Raw genomic sequence first — 16,915 nt, 5'->3', positions numbered from 1 at the left:
CTCACATTCATACAGAACGGGTATCAGTCGCGTATTGCTTACACCTATCTGTAACACCCACGACCGGAGGTTCCTCCGATCGCGGGTGTCAACCCCTTTGCGCTTTTGGCATGGGTCAGATCCTCCCCCCCTCCCCCAAACGGTGCCGGGGGGGGGGGGGGATATGCAAGAGCTACCTCCGAAACGCCGCTGTTCCCACCTGTTCTCTCTGTGTAACCTCATGGACTGCAGGACGCTATACTCAGAATATGTTACCATGGACATTTACAAGTTACAGAAATGTGGAGATGTATGAATTCCATGTTTTATAGACATTTGAAAATAGTGAAGAATTTTTAAGTGAATACGTCTTTTAGAGGATATATTTTTTTGTGCAGGACCCGGGTGTAATACACTGAGCATGTTTTAGTACATCTTTATTGCTGTAAGCTGTATGTGAACTTGAACAAGTGATTCGAAGATCACTCGTTCAAGCTAAAATATCCGTAAAAGTAAAAAAATAAAACAATAAAGTTAAATAATAAACAAGTAAAAGTCCCCTAAACACCACAATTCCCTATACACAACAATAAAGTACAAAAAAGAAACTAAATCATGCATCACCGTAATTGTAGTGATCTGTAGAATAAAGATAATTTATTATTTTTATGCTACAATGAGCGCCCCCCCCACCAAAAGGCTAAAAATCCAAAACAAGAATTTATGATTTTATCTTTCTCCACACATAGAGTTAATATATCTGGATCAATAAGATAAAGACCCACCAAAATGACTTTTTTTTTTTTTTTTTTACAGTGCATGTCGCCTTGCAAAAAACAAAAAATAAGCACTTTTTTGTCCAAATTCCTAAAAAAAGTAAATGAAGGCTGTATTGCCTATAAACCCCATCCTGTCATAGAATGGTGCAGCGGGAAGTGACTTGCCAACACGGTTCAGACACAGTGATCGGGGCAAGATGGTGGCTGTTCCTGACGGCCATCCATCCTGCCCCATGGACCAGCGATCATGAACTCCCCACCCCCCCCAGTTCATGATCGCTGCTATTGGCTAAACCATGCAGACCAGCCAATAACAGCAACTTTACTTATGACGTCAGTAAGATGCTGTAGACAGTGTACGGGCAAGGTGGCATCTGTTCCGGACAGCCATCAATTTTGCCCCGTGGTCCAGAGGGGTTTCGCTGCCCCCTCTGTTCATGTTTTCTACTACTGGCTGGTTGATCTGGACCAGCCAATAGCAGCAATATTCGTCACAATGGGCAACGCTGGGTGAATGAAACCAAACACGGCGACAATTGTTGCTGTCTAGGACAGCACTGATCATCTCCCAGAGAGCTCTGATTGATCGATCTGTGCATCCACTGCTGGAGAAGGGTTACCACATGTATGTGGATAACTTTTATTCCAGGGTTCCCCTATTCCAATCCCTCTGTTCTAGAGGTTCTGTAGCGTGCGGCACTGTACACAAAAACCATAGAGGTCCCCAGAAACCCTTGTTAGGCAGCCACTTAGTGCAGGGTGTTTTGCCAGGACAGCATTTTCCCGGTGATTTCCGCTGCTTCTAAAGGAAGGACTCCAAAAGAGTTAGGATGGACACTATATACTACTTCAAGAACTTCAGAGTGACAAAATTTTAGTCGGTCCCCTGGTATATTCCACCACCTTATTCGCAACGCATTCACACTTCACGTCCAACCTTTGTTGTGAACTCATTTCGGTCAAAGGAATTATTCTAACAACTATCAGCTTTGATTATTTCATTGCAGGATGTAGTCTGCAAACTAGAGTCACTTGTTGGTTTTAAGTTTTTTATGTAGGTTTCTATTTCTCTTCCAAGCCTCTGGATTTGTTAGCACATCCCTTATAATTCTCCAAGTTTTGAATTTATTATTATTTATATATAGTACAAGTGCTTTATCATTCTGGAGCCCTGCTGTATTTTCTGACTAGTGTTTAGGATCACATGTAGGGTCTTTCTCACGACAGGAAACATGGCTTCCTAATCAGAGAGCTGACATTTCACAGTAGCACAAAGTAGGCATCACATAACGGGCACCGCATACAGGGCATTGCATAACGGGAATCACAAACTACTAATTCATTTAACCACGCGTATTACACTACACCACGTATTAAACCTTGATAATTTCTCTAAGGAGTGTGCATCCAAAAACTAGGGTCACTTTTTGTTTTTTTCCTCTGTTTTGTACCATTAGGGCTCCACAAATGCATGTAAAAGATTTCTGTCAAATTTGGATTCTAAAAGGCAAACATCCCTCTTTCTCTCTACTGTGCGCCTATACAACATTTTATATACACATGTGGGGCACTCCTACATCTGGGCGAAATAGTACACATTTTTGGAGGTTATTACATTTTGTAGCCCTAGTGGCTATAAAAATTAGGGGTAAAAGTGACTTATAGTCAAATTTTTGTTTCTCCTTTTTAGGGCCTAATTAAATCAAACACCTTTACTGGCAAATACGCATTTTACACTTTGCTAAATTCTTCAAGGGGTGTACTTTCCAAAATGGTGTCACTTGTTGGGCTCACCTGTGCCCGTACAGCAGTGTACAGTGACAAAATCGGTATTGGCATACTCAGGAGGAATTGCACTTTAGATTCTAAATTGTATTTTCCTTTTTAACCCTTTGTGAATGTGCAAATTTTAGTTTTGAATGAATATATTGTTAGCTAAAATTACATTTCTGTAATTGATTTTTGTATATTTTTCACCCTCATGAAACGCTCATAGGGTTAACAAACTTCCCAAGAAAGGGTGTTTGAAAAATGATACCAAGTTAAATCAGACATAAGGAAAATATCAATATAATATATTATTTTGGTGAGATGACTGTTTCCAAAAAGTAGAACATTTTTAAATTGGGAAACCTTGTTTTTTTCAAAATTTTTGCCAGATTTCCATTTATTTCATAAATAAATACTAAATATATTGCTTACATTTCTCAACAAACATGAAGTTCAAGTGTCACGAAAAAACAATCTCAAAATTACCAGGTTATGTTACAGCATTTCAAAGTTAAAATGACACACATCAGATTTTTTTTAAAAAAAGGGCCGTGTCAGGTGCAAAACGGCCAAGTCTTTAAGGGGTCGAAACCTAATTAAAGTTTTACTTCCTCCCAAACCCATTTCATTAAAGTAAATAGTGAAAATATATCTTTGAATTCCTCTCCACTGAACACTCTTGACTCTATTTAGCTTCAATTATTATAGTAACTCAAATATTGGTATTTTTCTCTCAAAATGTATCCTATTTTATCTGCATCGTCAAAATATTTTTGACCAGTGCAGATATAAAGTATTCCCAAAATCTGGGACGGCTAAACCCCCTTTACTACTGTGCATATAATTACTTAAATTTTTACATGCTTTCTTTCATCTCCATAACAATTTCCTTGTAAGAGAGTCATGTTTCCTAATATTTCTGGGTAATTACCTGGGCGATATTCTAAAATACAGCGTGAGCTTGGGGCACAATCCACATCTTAAGAGTAGTCTGCCTGTGAAATAAATTTTTTCACGATCCCCACATTTTTATTATTTTATAAAGCAGAGGCTTTCATTCAGCTCAGTGAAATCACCTAAACTATTACTAATCATTATACCAAGATATTTATTTTTTAATGACTCTAAATTAAGTAACTTCTTTGATATATAATCCAGCAGGTGATAGGAAGACCTGCTCCAGTATGCCCGGCATCTTTCCATGATGTATTGCCACCTGTAACATATTATCAGAATGATCCTTTAAAAGTAGCACATCATAAAATTGTAATCTGTCTAATGAGGCAGCATGCCAGTGGCTCTAGAGCAATTGCAAACAGCAAAGGTGGAAAAAAACAACCTTTCTTTGGCCTCCTATATCAGTGGTGGCGAACCTATGGCACGCGTGCCAGAAAGGGCACACGCACCATCTCCCCCGCCATCTATTTATTGATCAGTGAAGCTTCGGCAAGCAGGAGAAGCTGCTGATCTCCGAGAGCTCCAGTGATCTATCTCCCTTTAGGCTGCATCCTGAACTGCTCCGTGCTCAATAGTGCTGCCGTAGACACAGCAGCAGGTCAGTGCCCGCCCCTCCACTCCCTCCCCCTCCTCTCCTGCAGCCCAAAAACGAGGAGAGTGAGGCAGAATGGCCACAGATGCAGCTGAGTACAGGTAAGGTATATGTGTAGCCCCTGAGTAGGAGAGAGGAGGGCAGGAACTGCTCTGTGTGGTTTTCAAAGGCAGCAGCTGAGTGTTCAAAGTTGGACCTGTCAAGCAGCTTTGGGACACTGAACAACTATAGGTCCTTATTGTTTAGTGTCCCAAATTGCCCTGTATGATAGATATCCATGGCCACGTGTATACTGCCCTTGGCCCAGATCTCTTGTCTCTGTGCTATGCTGCCAGTGACCCCGGGGTGCACTACACTGCCCTCACTGACAGCATGGCACAGCTACCCAGAGCTCCGGACCAAGGGAAGTGTATATATGTGGCAAAAGATGTTGTCATATGTTGTGATTTGATCCAAAAGTCACCTTGGCTCCATACCCTCCACACTACAATACACACTTTGCTCTACACACCCCCTGCCAAATTGTATTCCCCAATCCCCAATATTTGTTCCATGAGCAGCTAAAGCATCATAGCCCCCACCCCTGCTCAGGACTACTGTCACTCTATTGGTGTAAGATTAATCAGGATATGGAGATAATAATTATTATGTAGCAGAAAATGATTCACTGTGTGGCGGGTGAGTCCCTGGCTGTGTGGCGGGTGAGTCCCTGGCTGTGTGGCGGGTGAGTCCCTGGCTGTGTGGCGGGTGAGTCCCTGGCTGTGTGGCGGGTGAGTCCCTGGCTGTGTGGCGGGTGAGTCCCTGGCTGTGTGGCGGGTGAGTCCCTGGCTGTGTGGCGGGTGAGTCCCTGGCTGTGTGGCGGGTGAGTCCCTGGCTGTGTGGCGGGTGAGTCCCTGGCTGTGTGGCGGGTGAGTCCCTGGCTGTGTGGCGGGTGAGTCCCTGGCTGTGTGGCGGGTGAGTCCCTGGCTGTGTGGCGGGTGAGTCCCTGGCTGTGTGGCAGTTGCGAGGGACACAACCGCCACTGACCTGCGGGCACTGACCTGCTGCTGTGTCTACGGCAGCACTATTGAGCAGCAGGTCAGTGCCCGCAGGTCAGTGGCGGTGGCGTCCCCCGCCGTGTGGCGGTGGCGTCCCTCGCCGCGTGGCGGTGGCGACCCTAGCCGCGTGGCGGTGGCGGCCCTCGCCGTGTGGTGGTAATATTCCTCACTGTATGTTAGTCTTTCTTTACATGGACTTAGGTTTGCAGTTTGGGCACTTGGTCTCTGAAAGGTTCGCCATCCTATATAATTGCCACGCAGCTGAGATCCAGGAGATAAATTGGAACCCAAACCCCATTCTTTTAAGGGTTAACCAAATATAGTCCCACTAGATGCAGTCAAAAGCCTTGACTACATCGAGCGACACCATAACATGCGACACTGGACCTCACAAGGGGTCTGAAAATCCCACCAGATATTAAGGATGTTAATAAAACCAATCTGATCTTCATGTACTACTGTACAAATTATCTATCGAATTCTATTTGCCACCAATTTATAATCAGTATTCAGAGATCGGCATATATTTATCCATAGCTAAGGGATTCTTCCCCTCCTTTAGCATAGGATGATAACAGCTTCTCTCCATGAGCAGCTAAAGCATCATAGCCCCCACCCCTGCTCAGGACTACTGTCACTCTATTGGTGTAAGATTAATCAGGATATGGAGATAATAATTATTATGTAGCAGAAAATGATTCACTGTGTGGCGGGTGAGTCCCTGGCTGTGTGGCGGGTGAGTCCCTGGCTGTGTGGCGGGTGAGTCCCTGGCTGTGTGGCGGGTGAGTCCCTGGCTGTGTGGCGGGTGAGTCCCTGGCTGTGTGGCGGGTGAGTCCCTGGCTGTGTGGCGGGTGAGTCCCTGGCTGTGTGGCGGGTGAGTCCCTGGCTGTGTGGCGGGTGAGTCCCTGGCTGTGTGGCGGGTGAGTCCCTGGCTGTGTGGCGGGTGAGTCCCTGGCTGTGTGGCGGGTGAGTCCCTGGCTGTGTGGCGGTTGCGAGGGACACAACCGCCACTGACCTGCGGGCACTGACCTGCTGCTGTGTCTACGGCAGCACTATTGAGCAGCAGGTCAGTGCCCGCAGGTCAGTGGCGGTGGCGTCCCCCGCCGCGTGGCGGTGGCGGCCCTAGCCGCGTGGCGGTGGCGGCTCTCGCCGTGTGGTGGTAATATTCCTCACTGTATGTTAGTCTTTCTTTACATGGACTTAGGTTTGCAGTTTGGGCACTTGGTCTCTGAAAGGTTCGCCATCCTATATAATTGCCACGCAGCTGAGATCCAGGAGATAAATTGGAACCCAAACCCCATTCTTTTAAGGGTTAACCAAATATAGTCCCACTAGATGCAGTCAAAAGCCTTGACTACATCGAGCGACACCATAACATGCGACACTGGACCTCACAAGGGGTCTGAAAATCCCACCAGATATTAAGGATGTTAATAAAACCAATCTGATCTTCATGTACTACTGTACAAATTATCTATCGAATTCTATTTGCCACCAATTTATAATCAGTATTCAGAGATCGGCATATATTTATCCATAGCTAAGGGATTCTTCCCCTCCTTTAGCATAGGATGATAACAGCTTCTCTCATTGACAATGGGAGCATTCCCTCCAAAAATGAGTAATTATAAAAAATTTGAATAATTTGTTCTATAGTAAGTTGAATGTGCAACAAAATAAATCATCAATGGAAATCATATTTATAAACCAATGAAGGCCTGGATTTGGAGTCATACACAAAATAAAGATAGAAAATCGCACTACAGGCTCTTGAGGGAACTCCTCCTATACCTGGATTTAAGCATCCCACAACTCCTGAGACAGTCTGTGGTGCAACGTGACATTGGTGGATGGAGCGAGACATGATGTCGTGCTCAATCAGATTCAGGTATAGTAAACGAGTGGGCCAGTCCATAGTTTCAATGCCTTCATCTTGCAGGAACTGCTGACACACTCTAGCCACATGAAGTCTAGCGTTGTCCTGAATTAGGAGGAATCCAGGGCCAGCTGCAGCAGAATTTGGTCTCACAAGGTGTCTGAGGATCTTAGTCAGGCTACCTCTGGCAATCACATGGGGGGCTGTGTGGCCCTCCCAAAAAAAATGCCACCCCACAGCATTACTTCCAGACCTGAAATGCCACCCACTGCCAATCCGGTCATGCTGAATATTGTAGGCAGCAGATTGCTATCCATGCATCTCCAGACTGTCACATGTGCTCGGTGTGAACATTCTTTCATCTGTGAAGAGTACAGGGAGGCGGGGCGTAGCCTGCTGCTGATGGAGTAAGACGTGCGGTTAGTGAGCTCTGTCTACTCCTGGAAGAATCCTGAATAATCCTGCTGCCCCCGTCGACTGGCACTGCCCCATTTACCGGCCTGATCCCCAACTCTCTTGTGGTGGGGAACTGATGGGAGTTTGAATCCCTGGAGAGCTGAATATTACACCCGGGCCTTGTCCACATCTGCGGCCTGTGGCCTACCTCCCCCATCCTGCGTCTGGTCTGCTTACCTGGCCGAGGGCCGGTCGTCATCGGGTGCCTCCGGTTCCCTTTGGGCGTCCTTGGGGATCAGACCGTCGGGTCCCCACTGGGGCTGTTCCTGGGCAGTCACTGCTGCGGCCTGGCGACGCTCTGGCCTAGCCGCGGCCGCCATCTTGGTGCACCCAATCCTGAGGCCTGGTCCCCGGGTGCTGCCCTGAGGGGAGGAAAGGAGCTTTGGGCCCCCTGCCCGCTGGATTAACAAGCCTCCTGCCCTAGCCGTCCTCGCGATCCTCTGCAGCAGCGGTTTAAAGACTGTGGGTGGCCGAGCGGCGGGCGCTGTCATTTTAGTGTCCTGTGCCCAGCACTGCAGCTGCCTGCCCAATAGCCTGACTCTGCCTGGATCCAGCCTCAACCTCATCTCTGCCCTTTCTGCTGCCTATTGGGAGAGTGCTAAGGGGAAAGAAGTGTGTGCCCTCTCTGCTGTCTGGCTGCTGAGAGCACAAATAGCAGTCATCCGTTATCTCTCTGCTGTTCTGGCCAGTGTGTGTCCTGTGAGCTCTGCACAATCTGTCCTGTGAACTCTGCTACATCCTCAGCCTTATGTGGCTAATGCTACAGTGACACAGTGAACTCTGCTACATCCTCAGCCTTATGTGGCTAATGCTACAGTTACACAGTGAACTCTGCTACATCCTCAGCCTTATGTGGCTAATGCTACAGTTACACAGTGAACTATGCTACATCCTCAGCCTTACCTGGCTAATGCTACAGTGACATAGTGAACTCTGCTACATTTACAGCTCCCCCCAGTTAATGCTATAGTGACACAGTGAACTCTGATACATTTCCAGCTCTCTCCATCCAGCTAATGCTATAGTGACACAGTGAACCCTGCTACATCAACTGCTCTTTCCACTTGAGGCTATAGAGAGACAGCGAGCTCCGCTACTCCCGTGACTCTGCTGTTGCTACTGTGCGAACGCACCCATTGGCTGCAGTGTATTGAGCACACCCTCTGTATGGGCCCTAAATCAGTCACCAAGAGAGCGGGGGTCAGGGACTCCAGCACCCCCACGATGAGCCAACAAAGCCCTACGCAACATGAAGGGAAGTCTGCGACTGCAAACTCTGACACGCAAATGATTATGGCGGCCATTGCTGCGTGCCAGGCTTCGCTTACTATGAAATTGATCATGTTCATGATCATGTCGCGCTGCGACTTCGAAAAATTACGAGATAGGACATCTGAGGTTGAACGCCGTTTGGGAGAAGTGGAGGACTCCGCCAATTCCAGAGAGCAGAGGATGCTGAGAATCGTAATTGCAGGAATAATATTTTCGGATCCTGGGGCTTCCTGAGAGAGTGGAGGGGACGCACCCGGAAGTATTTGTGGAAAAGTTAATTGAAGACTTGTTTCCTCAGTTATCCCTGTCACAGTGCTTTGTGGTGGAGCGCGCTCATCGCATCCCCACCCGTCCATTACCTGTGGGGTCCCCACCCCGGCCCTTCATCCTGAAGCTGTTAAACTATAAAGACAGAGATGGTGTTCTGGCGGCGGCACGCCGCAAAGGGTAGGTGTTGTACGAGAACACTAGATGGGGGGGGGGGATATTCTGGTATCCTCATTTATAGTTTCCAGGGGTTAACTTGTCAGGATCCACATTCTGTAGTAAGTCCCCCTTTTCTTTCTTTTTTTTTGGCAGCAGGATTATAGTTGATCCTGCTTGGAGCTCTCCCTCTCCAACTTGAGTGTAGGGAGAACTTAGAGACAGGACTACTAGATAGGAGCTCCTCTCTCTGCAAGAGTAGGCGGTTGTCTTGTTATGGTGTAGATAGGTACACCGCAAGTTAAGTTCAAGTATGACCAAATTTATTACTAGTTCAGGGTCTTTAGGCCCGACCGGGTTGGGCTGGTATGGGCAGGGTGGGGGAGAGGGGTATTCTTGGTTACAGGTTGTATATATGGCTTGTGTGAGGCGAATGTGTGGTATGTGTGCTGGGAAGAATGAGGTGTGGTTGAAGCGATGCAGGTGGGAATGGATGCTGAGAGCTATCCCGTAATCTTCTGCTGTGTGTATTATGGCTGGATGTAAGATTGTCTCCTGGAATGTCCGAGGCCTAAACTGTAAGATCAAGAGAGCTCTTGTATTTAATTTTCTCAAAACCCATAACCCTGATATACTTATTTTTCAGGAGATGCATTTTCATAGTCATAGTATATAAGGCTGGAAGGAGACGCAAGTCCATCAAGTCCAACCTTTAAGAATTTGAGGGGTCCTTGGATTGGACACGCATATCACTCCGTTCACTCAACTCATGCTAGGGGGGTATCGATCCTAGTGAGTAAATCTCTTCCCTTTCAGTTACACACGGTGCACTTAGATCCCTCGGGGAGCTTTGTAGTCCTCCATGCTTCAATACGAGGTATCCTTTACGTGGTGGCAGGAGTCTATGTCTCCCCTCCCTTTGAGATTTCAGTACTGAGAAAGCTGATGACTAAAATTGCACTGTATCCCCAATCCCCATATATTATTCTAGGGTTTCAATGCTACGTTAGACCCGCAAAAAGACCGCCTCCATCCCTCTCATAGACATGATAAATCCCGAGTACTCTCGGCGCAGGCCCTTAACTTGATAGAGGTCTGGAGTTGGCGACACCCGGAGGCCTCCCAGTTCTCTTGCTACATTCCTGCGACACACTCACTATCTAGGATTGACTTGGCGTTCGCGAGCTGGGATCTCCTGACCCAGGTGGCAGAAGTGAGATACCTTCCCCAGGGCTCCCCTGCTGGTTTCTCTTTCACAACCCCTTAGTAACCCAGGGTGGATGTGGAGACTGAACCCTTACTGGCTAGATGTTATACCAGTGAAGGTGAGCTGTCAGACAGAGAATGAAGTGTACTGGATTAATAATGAGGGGTCCACTAATCCGTTAACGGAGTGGGATACTTACAAAGCGGTCCTTAAGGGGGTTCTTATTGGAGCGATCGCAGCACATAGAGTGGACTTGTGGCTTACACGCACTAAGCTTGAAGCTGACTTATTTGAGGCAGAACAGACTTATCAGATGCAACAGACCGACGCAGCTAGAGAAGCATGGTTGGGGCTACAGAGACAATATGACTTACACTTGACAGAATATACCACATAAAAAAAGGCTGAATCGGAGACAAAGTATCTTTGATGGGGACAAAGGAGGAAAGACATTGGCATATTTGTCTAGGGTTGAGACCCCCCAAACAGTGGTGGCTGTCATCTCTAACCAATTGGGATTCACTGTAACGGACCCAGTCGGTATATGCGCTCAGTTTGTTCAGTTCTACTCCGGACTTTACGCCTCTAAGGTAGATCTCCCATTAAACACCATGTCTCTCCCGAGATCATCTGTGGCAGATAGAGATTTCCTTGGGGCCCCCTTGACGGTTGAGGAGATAGCACATGCAATTTCCTCTCTCGGTAAAGCACCGGGCCCAGATGGGTTTCCAGTGGAGTGGTACAGCAGACAGGTGGAGGAGATTAGCCCAAGGTTACTAGCGACCTTCAAGTATGCTTGGGAAGTGTCTGAGCTTCCCGAAACCTTCCATGAGGCCACCATAGTGGTCATACACAAACCAGGCAAACCCCCTGACCAATGCAGCTCTTACAGGCCAATATCTTTAATAAACCTAGACGCAAAGATACTGGCCAAAGTATTGGCAATACGCTTAAGCACGATCATACTGTCAATTGTCTCTGTGGACCAATCGGGCTTTATGCCAGGGAAATGTAGGGATATTAATTTAAGGAGATTATTCACCAATCTCCAGGTATCCCATGACAATAGAGGGCAGAGGGTAATAGCTTCCCTGGATAATGAAAAGGCATTCGATTCGGTTGAATGGGGCTTCATGTGGGAGGTGCTTGATAGACTGGGCTTTCCAATTGGGTTTGTCAAGTGGCTCCGGCTTCTCTACCATAGGCCCATTGCAAGAGTGTGGGTCAATGGATACCTATCTGAGTACTTTCGGCTGGGTAGGGGAACTAGACAGGGATGCCCACTTTCCCCTTTGCTTTTTGCCTTCGTGCTGGAGCCCATGTCCACACTGATTAATAGTAGCACAGCAATCGAGGGTTGGAATATCGCTGGCATCACTGAAAAGCTATCTCTTTACGCAGATGACTTACTGGTCTACCTAGCTGACCTGGGTCCCTCGCTTGACGCCTTGCTGGCAGTGGTGAATGAGTTCATGTGCTTTTCAGGGACAAGGGTCAACTGGCACAAATCCGCCCTTCTTATGGTGGATGATTTTGACCCTAATCTAATCTCTCGGTCTTCCAATCTCATGGTGGTGGACCATTTCACTTACCTGGGGATATTTCATCCCTAAATTTGTTTCCTACTATGCAACATGTAACCGCAAAGCTCAAAGCTTGGGAGAATCTCCCTCTATCTCTAGTAGGTAGAGTCAATATTTTCAAGATGGTCCTTCTGCCTAAACTCCTCTACCTCTACCGAACTGCTCTGGCACTGCTGTCCCATTTCTTAGCCATTGACAAGCTCCTGACCCCATTTCTGTGGGGGACTAGTCCACCGAGAATTGCAAGGGAAACGCTGAAGGCCCCGACAGACAGAGGAGGACTAGCTTTACCCCATATGCACAACTATTACCAGGCGTTACAATTGACATATGCAATGTGGTGGATAAAGGCGGACTCCAATAACCCTGCGATAGTCCTAGAAGCGGCACTTGTGGGCTCGTACGAGGCACTAACCAACTTTGTTTACAGGGGAGGGAAGGTTCATGGGCCTTACTATACATCAAATATGGTAGCAACTGTGACAGTATGGAACAGAGTAGTGGATTATCAGGGGGATGACTCTGGGGCCTGGTCTCCAGTAACTCCCTTGTGGTGTAACCCCTTCCTGCCTGAGCTGAGATCTCTGCCAGACTTTGAGTTTTGGGCACATAAGGGGATTAAATATTTGGTTCACTTGTACCAGAATGGGTGTCTTAGAACCTTTGCATCCCTTAGCCAAGAATTTAATTTGGCTCCAACAGCCTTCTACAGATATCTGCAATTGCGCCATGCACTGGGGGTCCAATTTGGGAGGGAGGGATTAAAATTGGAGCATTGTCCCATGGAGGTCATTGCTAGAACTAAGGACCTTGGGAAACCCACCTCCACCTTCTATAAACAACTGTTGGATTCCCAACCCTCTCCTGCTGAGAGAAGTTTCCATGCATGGCAAAGAGATATCAACAGTTATTAGTGCCCGAGACCAGTTGATACAAGTTAAGTGGTTGCACAGAGTGTACTTGACCCCTCTGCGGCTACACCAGATGCATAGACTCCCCTTGGCTGTCTGTTCTAGGTGCGGGGAGGGTATGGGTACCTTCTTCCACATGGTTTGGGAATGCCCACCCATTCAGGATTATTGGGTGGGCATTCATTCTTACATCAATGGGCGTCTGGGTCTTCCGGGTGTCTGCTCCCCTCGGGTGTGTCTCCTGGGCCTAGTAGGAGACGGGTTTTGTTCCGTCTGTTAATGTTTTATGGTAGGAAGGTTATTTTGCTAAATTGGAAGCCTCCTAAGCTCCCCACCTTGGCCAAATGGATTTCACTGATTAATGTGGAACTTCCAAAGTACAAACTCACTTACACTGCTAGAGGTGCTCCGGACCGTTTTTCCTTGATCTGGGATGTGTGTGTGACCGCTCAGACTGCTTCAGGAGAGGAGGAGGGATAGCTCTGTGTGTCTGAGGTGTGAATGAGGGAGTGAGTGAGCATTACCCTACCTTGGGGAAGGGGTTTCCTCCAGTGAGGAAATACGGGTTTGTTATTGCATTACTGACTGATGTTTTTCTCTATTTGTGATATCTTTGTGCTGCTAACCCTAACTTTATGATTGTGCCTTATACTACCCTGAGGCGGATGTTGTTGCCTTTTGTGTATTGTTGTAATTTTGGAAAATGAAAAAAATAAAATCTTTAAAAAAAAAAAAAGAGTACAGGGCGCCAGTGGCAAATTTGCCAATCCTTGTTTCTCTGGCAAATGCCAAGCGTCCTGCACGGTGTTGGGCTGTGAGCTAACCCTCATTTCTGAACGTTGGGCCCTCATACCACCATCATGAAGTTGGTTTCTAACCATTTTTGTAGACGCATGCACATTTGTGGCCTGCTGCAGGTCATTTTGGAAGGCTCTGGTAGAGCTCCTCCTGTTCCTCCTTGCACAAAGGTGGAGATAGGTGTCCTGCTGCTGTGTTGCAGCCTCCCTACTGCCACCTCCATGTCTCATGGTATACTGGCCTGTCTTCTGGTAGTGCCACTGGACGCTATACTGACACACACAGTAAACCTTCTGGTCCACAGCTCACATTGATGTGCATTCCTGGATGAGCTGCCTTACCTGAACCACTTCTGTGGGTTGTAGAGTCCATCTCATGCTACCACGGGGGTGAAAGCACCACCAACATTCAGAATTGACCAAAACATCAGCCAGAAAGCATAGGTAAAGAAAAGTGGTCTGTGGTCCCAACTTGCAGAACCATTCCTTTATTGAGTGTGCAAATTGCCAATAATTGCCAACGTAGTTGCTTCCTAAGTGGGCAGTTTGATTTCACAGAAGATTTATTTACTTGGAGTTATTGTGCGGTTTAAGTGTTCCCTTTATTTTTTTGAGCATATATACATATACCCCTGTTACTATATAAATATACCCCTAGAATACTACATAAATATACCCCATATTACCGTATATACTCGAGTATAAGCCGACCCAAGTATAAGCCGAGGCCCCTAATTTTACCACAAAAACCTGGTAAAACTTATATATTTTTTACTCGAGTATAAGCCGAGTTTGGGTTTTCAGCACATTTTTTTGTGCTGAAAAACTAGGCTTATACTCGAGTATATAAGGTATATGGTAAATTTTATCAAGTCAAGACTATATCTAGTAGTTCACTGTTTTTATTTAAATTGCATTTGATAGATGTTTAATTACCTACTTTTTATTTTTCTTTATAGTGGAAGGACATGACTCTAGTGAAGATGCATGTTCTTGTATGGAGCTGATGATCTGGCGTATTAAAGAGGATGCTAAAGTGAAACGATGATCCACTTTTCCGGTTTTACAAGTGCACATAATTATGTCCACAAAAATTTCAGTTGGAGAAATTTTACAATGAACTGCTACCAATTCTACTTGTGAATTCATAGCTTTCAAAACATAATGCATGTAATCTGTTTTACATGGGGACTAAAGTGTTTATACATTTTTATATATATTCTTTGTATACATCTTTGTTTTTTTTCTGTTAGAATGAAAATCCCTCAGCAACAAATTAAAACACTTATAATATTTGTTTATTACATTTTTGCTTGCAAGCCAACTTTAAACAGTTTATAAAATTTGGTCAGAATTTATAAAAATCTTCTACCTATGATGTTGGTCCACACTTTTCCTAGCTCTGTTTACATAGCAGTTGCTGATATGATGTCCATACAGGGTATAATACTTCTGTTTACTGCTGTCACAATGCAATGAAAATCGGTGAAATATTGCTAGAGAAGGTGCTGATTGCTTTCTATTATCATATGTTCTGATCAGTAGGAAGAGTAGGACAACAACTAAGACGCGAAATTGATAAATATAGTACAAACCTTTTTTGGGGTGCAGGATAGAGGTTCAATGTCTAATTTTAGAACCAAAACAAACACCCTTTAGGTTAGTTTTAGTTATTCATTGAATGTTTGTATTTAAAAATGTAAAAATAAATATCTAGATTCCTCTTATGATAAGGGCTTATTCTATGTGGATAATCCATAAGAAAATAAGCTTTGTTTATTTGGAGGATGGTTCAGCTTTAGAGCATTACACTTATGGGGCAGACCTCAATTTAAAGGGCATCTACCAGAATGAAGGACTGTGTGCAATGAGCCTGAGGGGCTCCATGCTCCATAGGTGTTAATAGAGTCTGCAGCCCCTAAGGCTCATTTGCATACAGCATTTCATCCCGGTGGTAGATGTCCTTTGAGCAGTTGTTAGAATCCCATAAAAACTTCTGAAAATTAAGTTAAAGTAAAACATAGTCCACATACCAATTTACCTCCAGTTTGGTGGAAGGACTAGCCAGGACCAGAAGTTATAGATTATGATGTGTCTCATATGGACTGATGGAACAATTGGTAATCAGTTAATGATTTTTTAATTAGATTTTTTCCTTGAAATTATGATTTCTACTAGTCTGAAAACTTATACAAGAAAATAAACAGGTTATAAGCATAGCATATAAAATGTTCAGTACAAAGTGACTGTCGAGGGATCAATTTTTTTAGTTTTTCAAGTCTTAGTGAAAAATGCGAAAAGAAGGAAATACAGTATGTTATACAAAATAATCAGAAAAATTCTTAACCTTTTTCCTACCATAACCTGGGGGTTTCCATGCCAGTCCCTTCTAATCTATTTTCTCCAATCTGCCTCAAAGCGCTTAATATTATTGTACTATAAAATGTACTGAAAGACCCACATAACTTGTATATCTGAGGCCATGTTATTTTGTTCTATAAATTATCTTCTTAAACATGCTGTGTCCCTCTCTTTACTCCATCAAGAGGAATATAATGAAACAACATGACTTAAGGTTCCAAGGGACCACTCCATACATCCCTGATTAGTTTTCACCTCTGGAACGCTTTAACATATCAAGGTGATTTTGAGAATGTTTTCTCCTGATACATTGTACTTTATGTTAGTTATAAAATGATAAGTTTTGCGATTCGTTCTGAAAAAAAGTGAAAATTTGGCAAAAGTTTGTAAAAATTCTTCATTTTCCAAGTTTGAAATGTTCTGCTTTCCAGACAGGAAGTAAAACTACCCAAAAAGCTTGATAATTTACATTTACGGAATGTCTGCTTTATGTTGAGATGATATTTTATGCATCCTCTCACTTTTCTAGGATGTTATGAGGTGCAGAACTTTAGGTGCGATTTTTCTCATTTTCATGAAAATTGCCAAAACTCAAATTTTGAGGGACAACTCAGCTTTCAAGTGACTTTGAAAGACCTAAATAATAGTAAAACCCCATAAATTACCCCAATATAGAAACTTCACCCCTCGACGTATGTAAAACAACTTCTATTAAGTCCATTAACCCTTTAAGTGTTTCACATGGGTTAAAACAATATGGACCTGTGATTTAGAAACTATGGAATTTTTTTGGAAAATACATTCATTTAGGCCAAACTGACATTTTCAGAATAAATTAAATGATGAAACGCACTGCAACGTTTGATGTCCAATTCCTCCCAAGTGTACTGGTACCCCATATGTGGTGGTAAACTT

General features: G+C 44.9%; 1 protein-coding gene across 5 annotated transcripts in view; it reads left to right on the top strand.

The window, feature by feature from the left end:
* The window catches only part of REXO1 (RNA exonuclease 1 homolog), a 559,659-nt gene extending 543,504 nt beyond the window's left edge, over positions 1 to 16,155 (top strand). For 3 of the 5 annotated variants that reach the window (XM_072113787.1, XM_072113768.1, XM_072113759.1), the window contains one exon: positions 14,599 to 16,152. In XM_072113787.1, the coding sequence (XP_071969888.1) occupies positions 14,599 to 14,687 (89 nt within the window). In that variant the 3' untranslated portion in view covers positions 14,688 to 16,152. Of the gene's footprint in view, positions 1 to 14,598 lie in introns of all 5 variants that reach the window. The other 2 variants (XM_072113796.1, XM_072113777.1) reach the window with 2 other exon arrangements.
* The last annotated feature ends 760 nt before the right edge of the window (positions 16,156 to 16,915 follow it).

Source organism: Engystomops pustulosus, chromosome 1, assembly GCF_040894005.1.
Source record: "Engystomops pustulosus chromosome 1, aEngPut4.maternal, whole genome shotgun sequence".
NCBI classification, from domain to species: Eukaryota; Metazoa; Chordata; class Amphibia; order Anura; family Leptodactylidae; genus Engystomops; species Engystomops pustulosus.
Note: the sequence above shows the minus strand (reverse complement) of the source record. Positions and strands in the feature narration are given on the sequence as shown.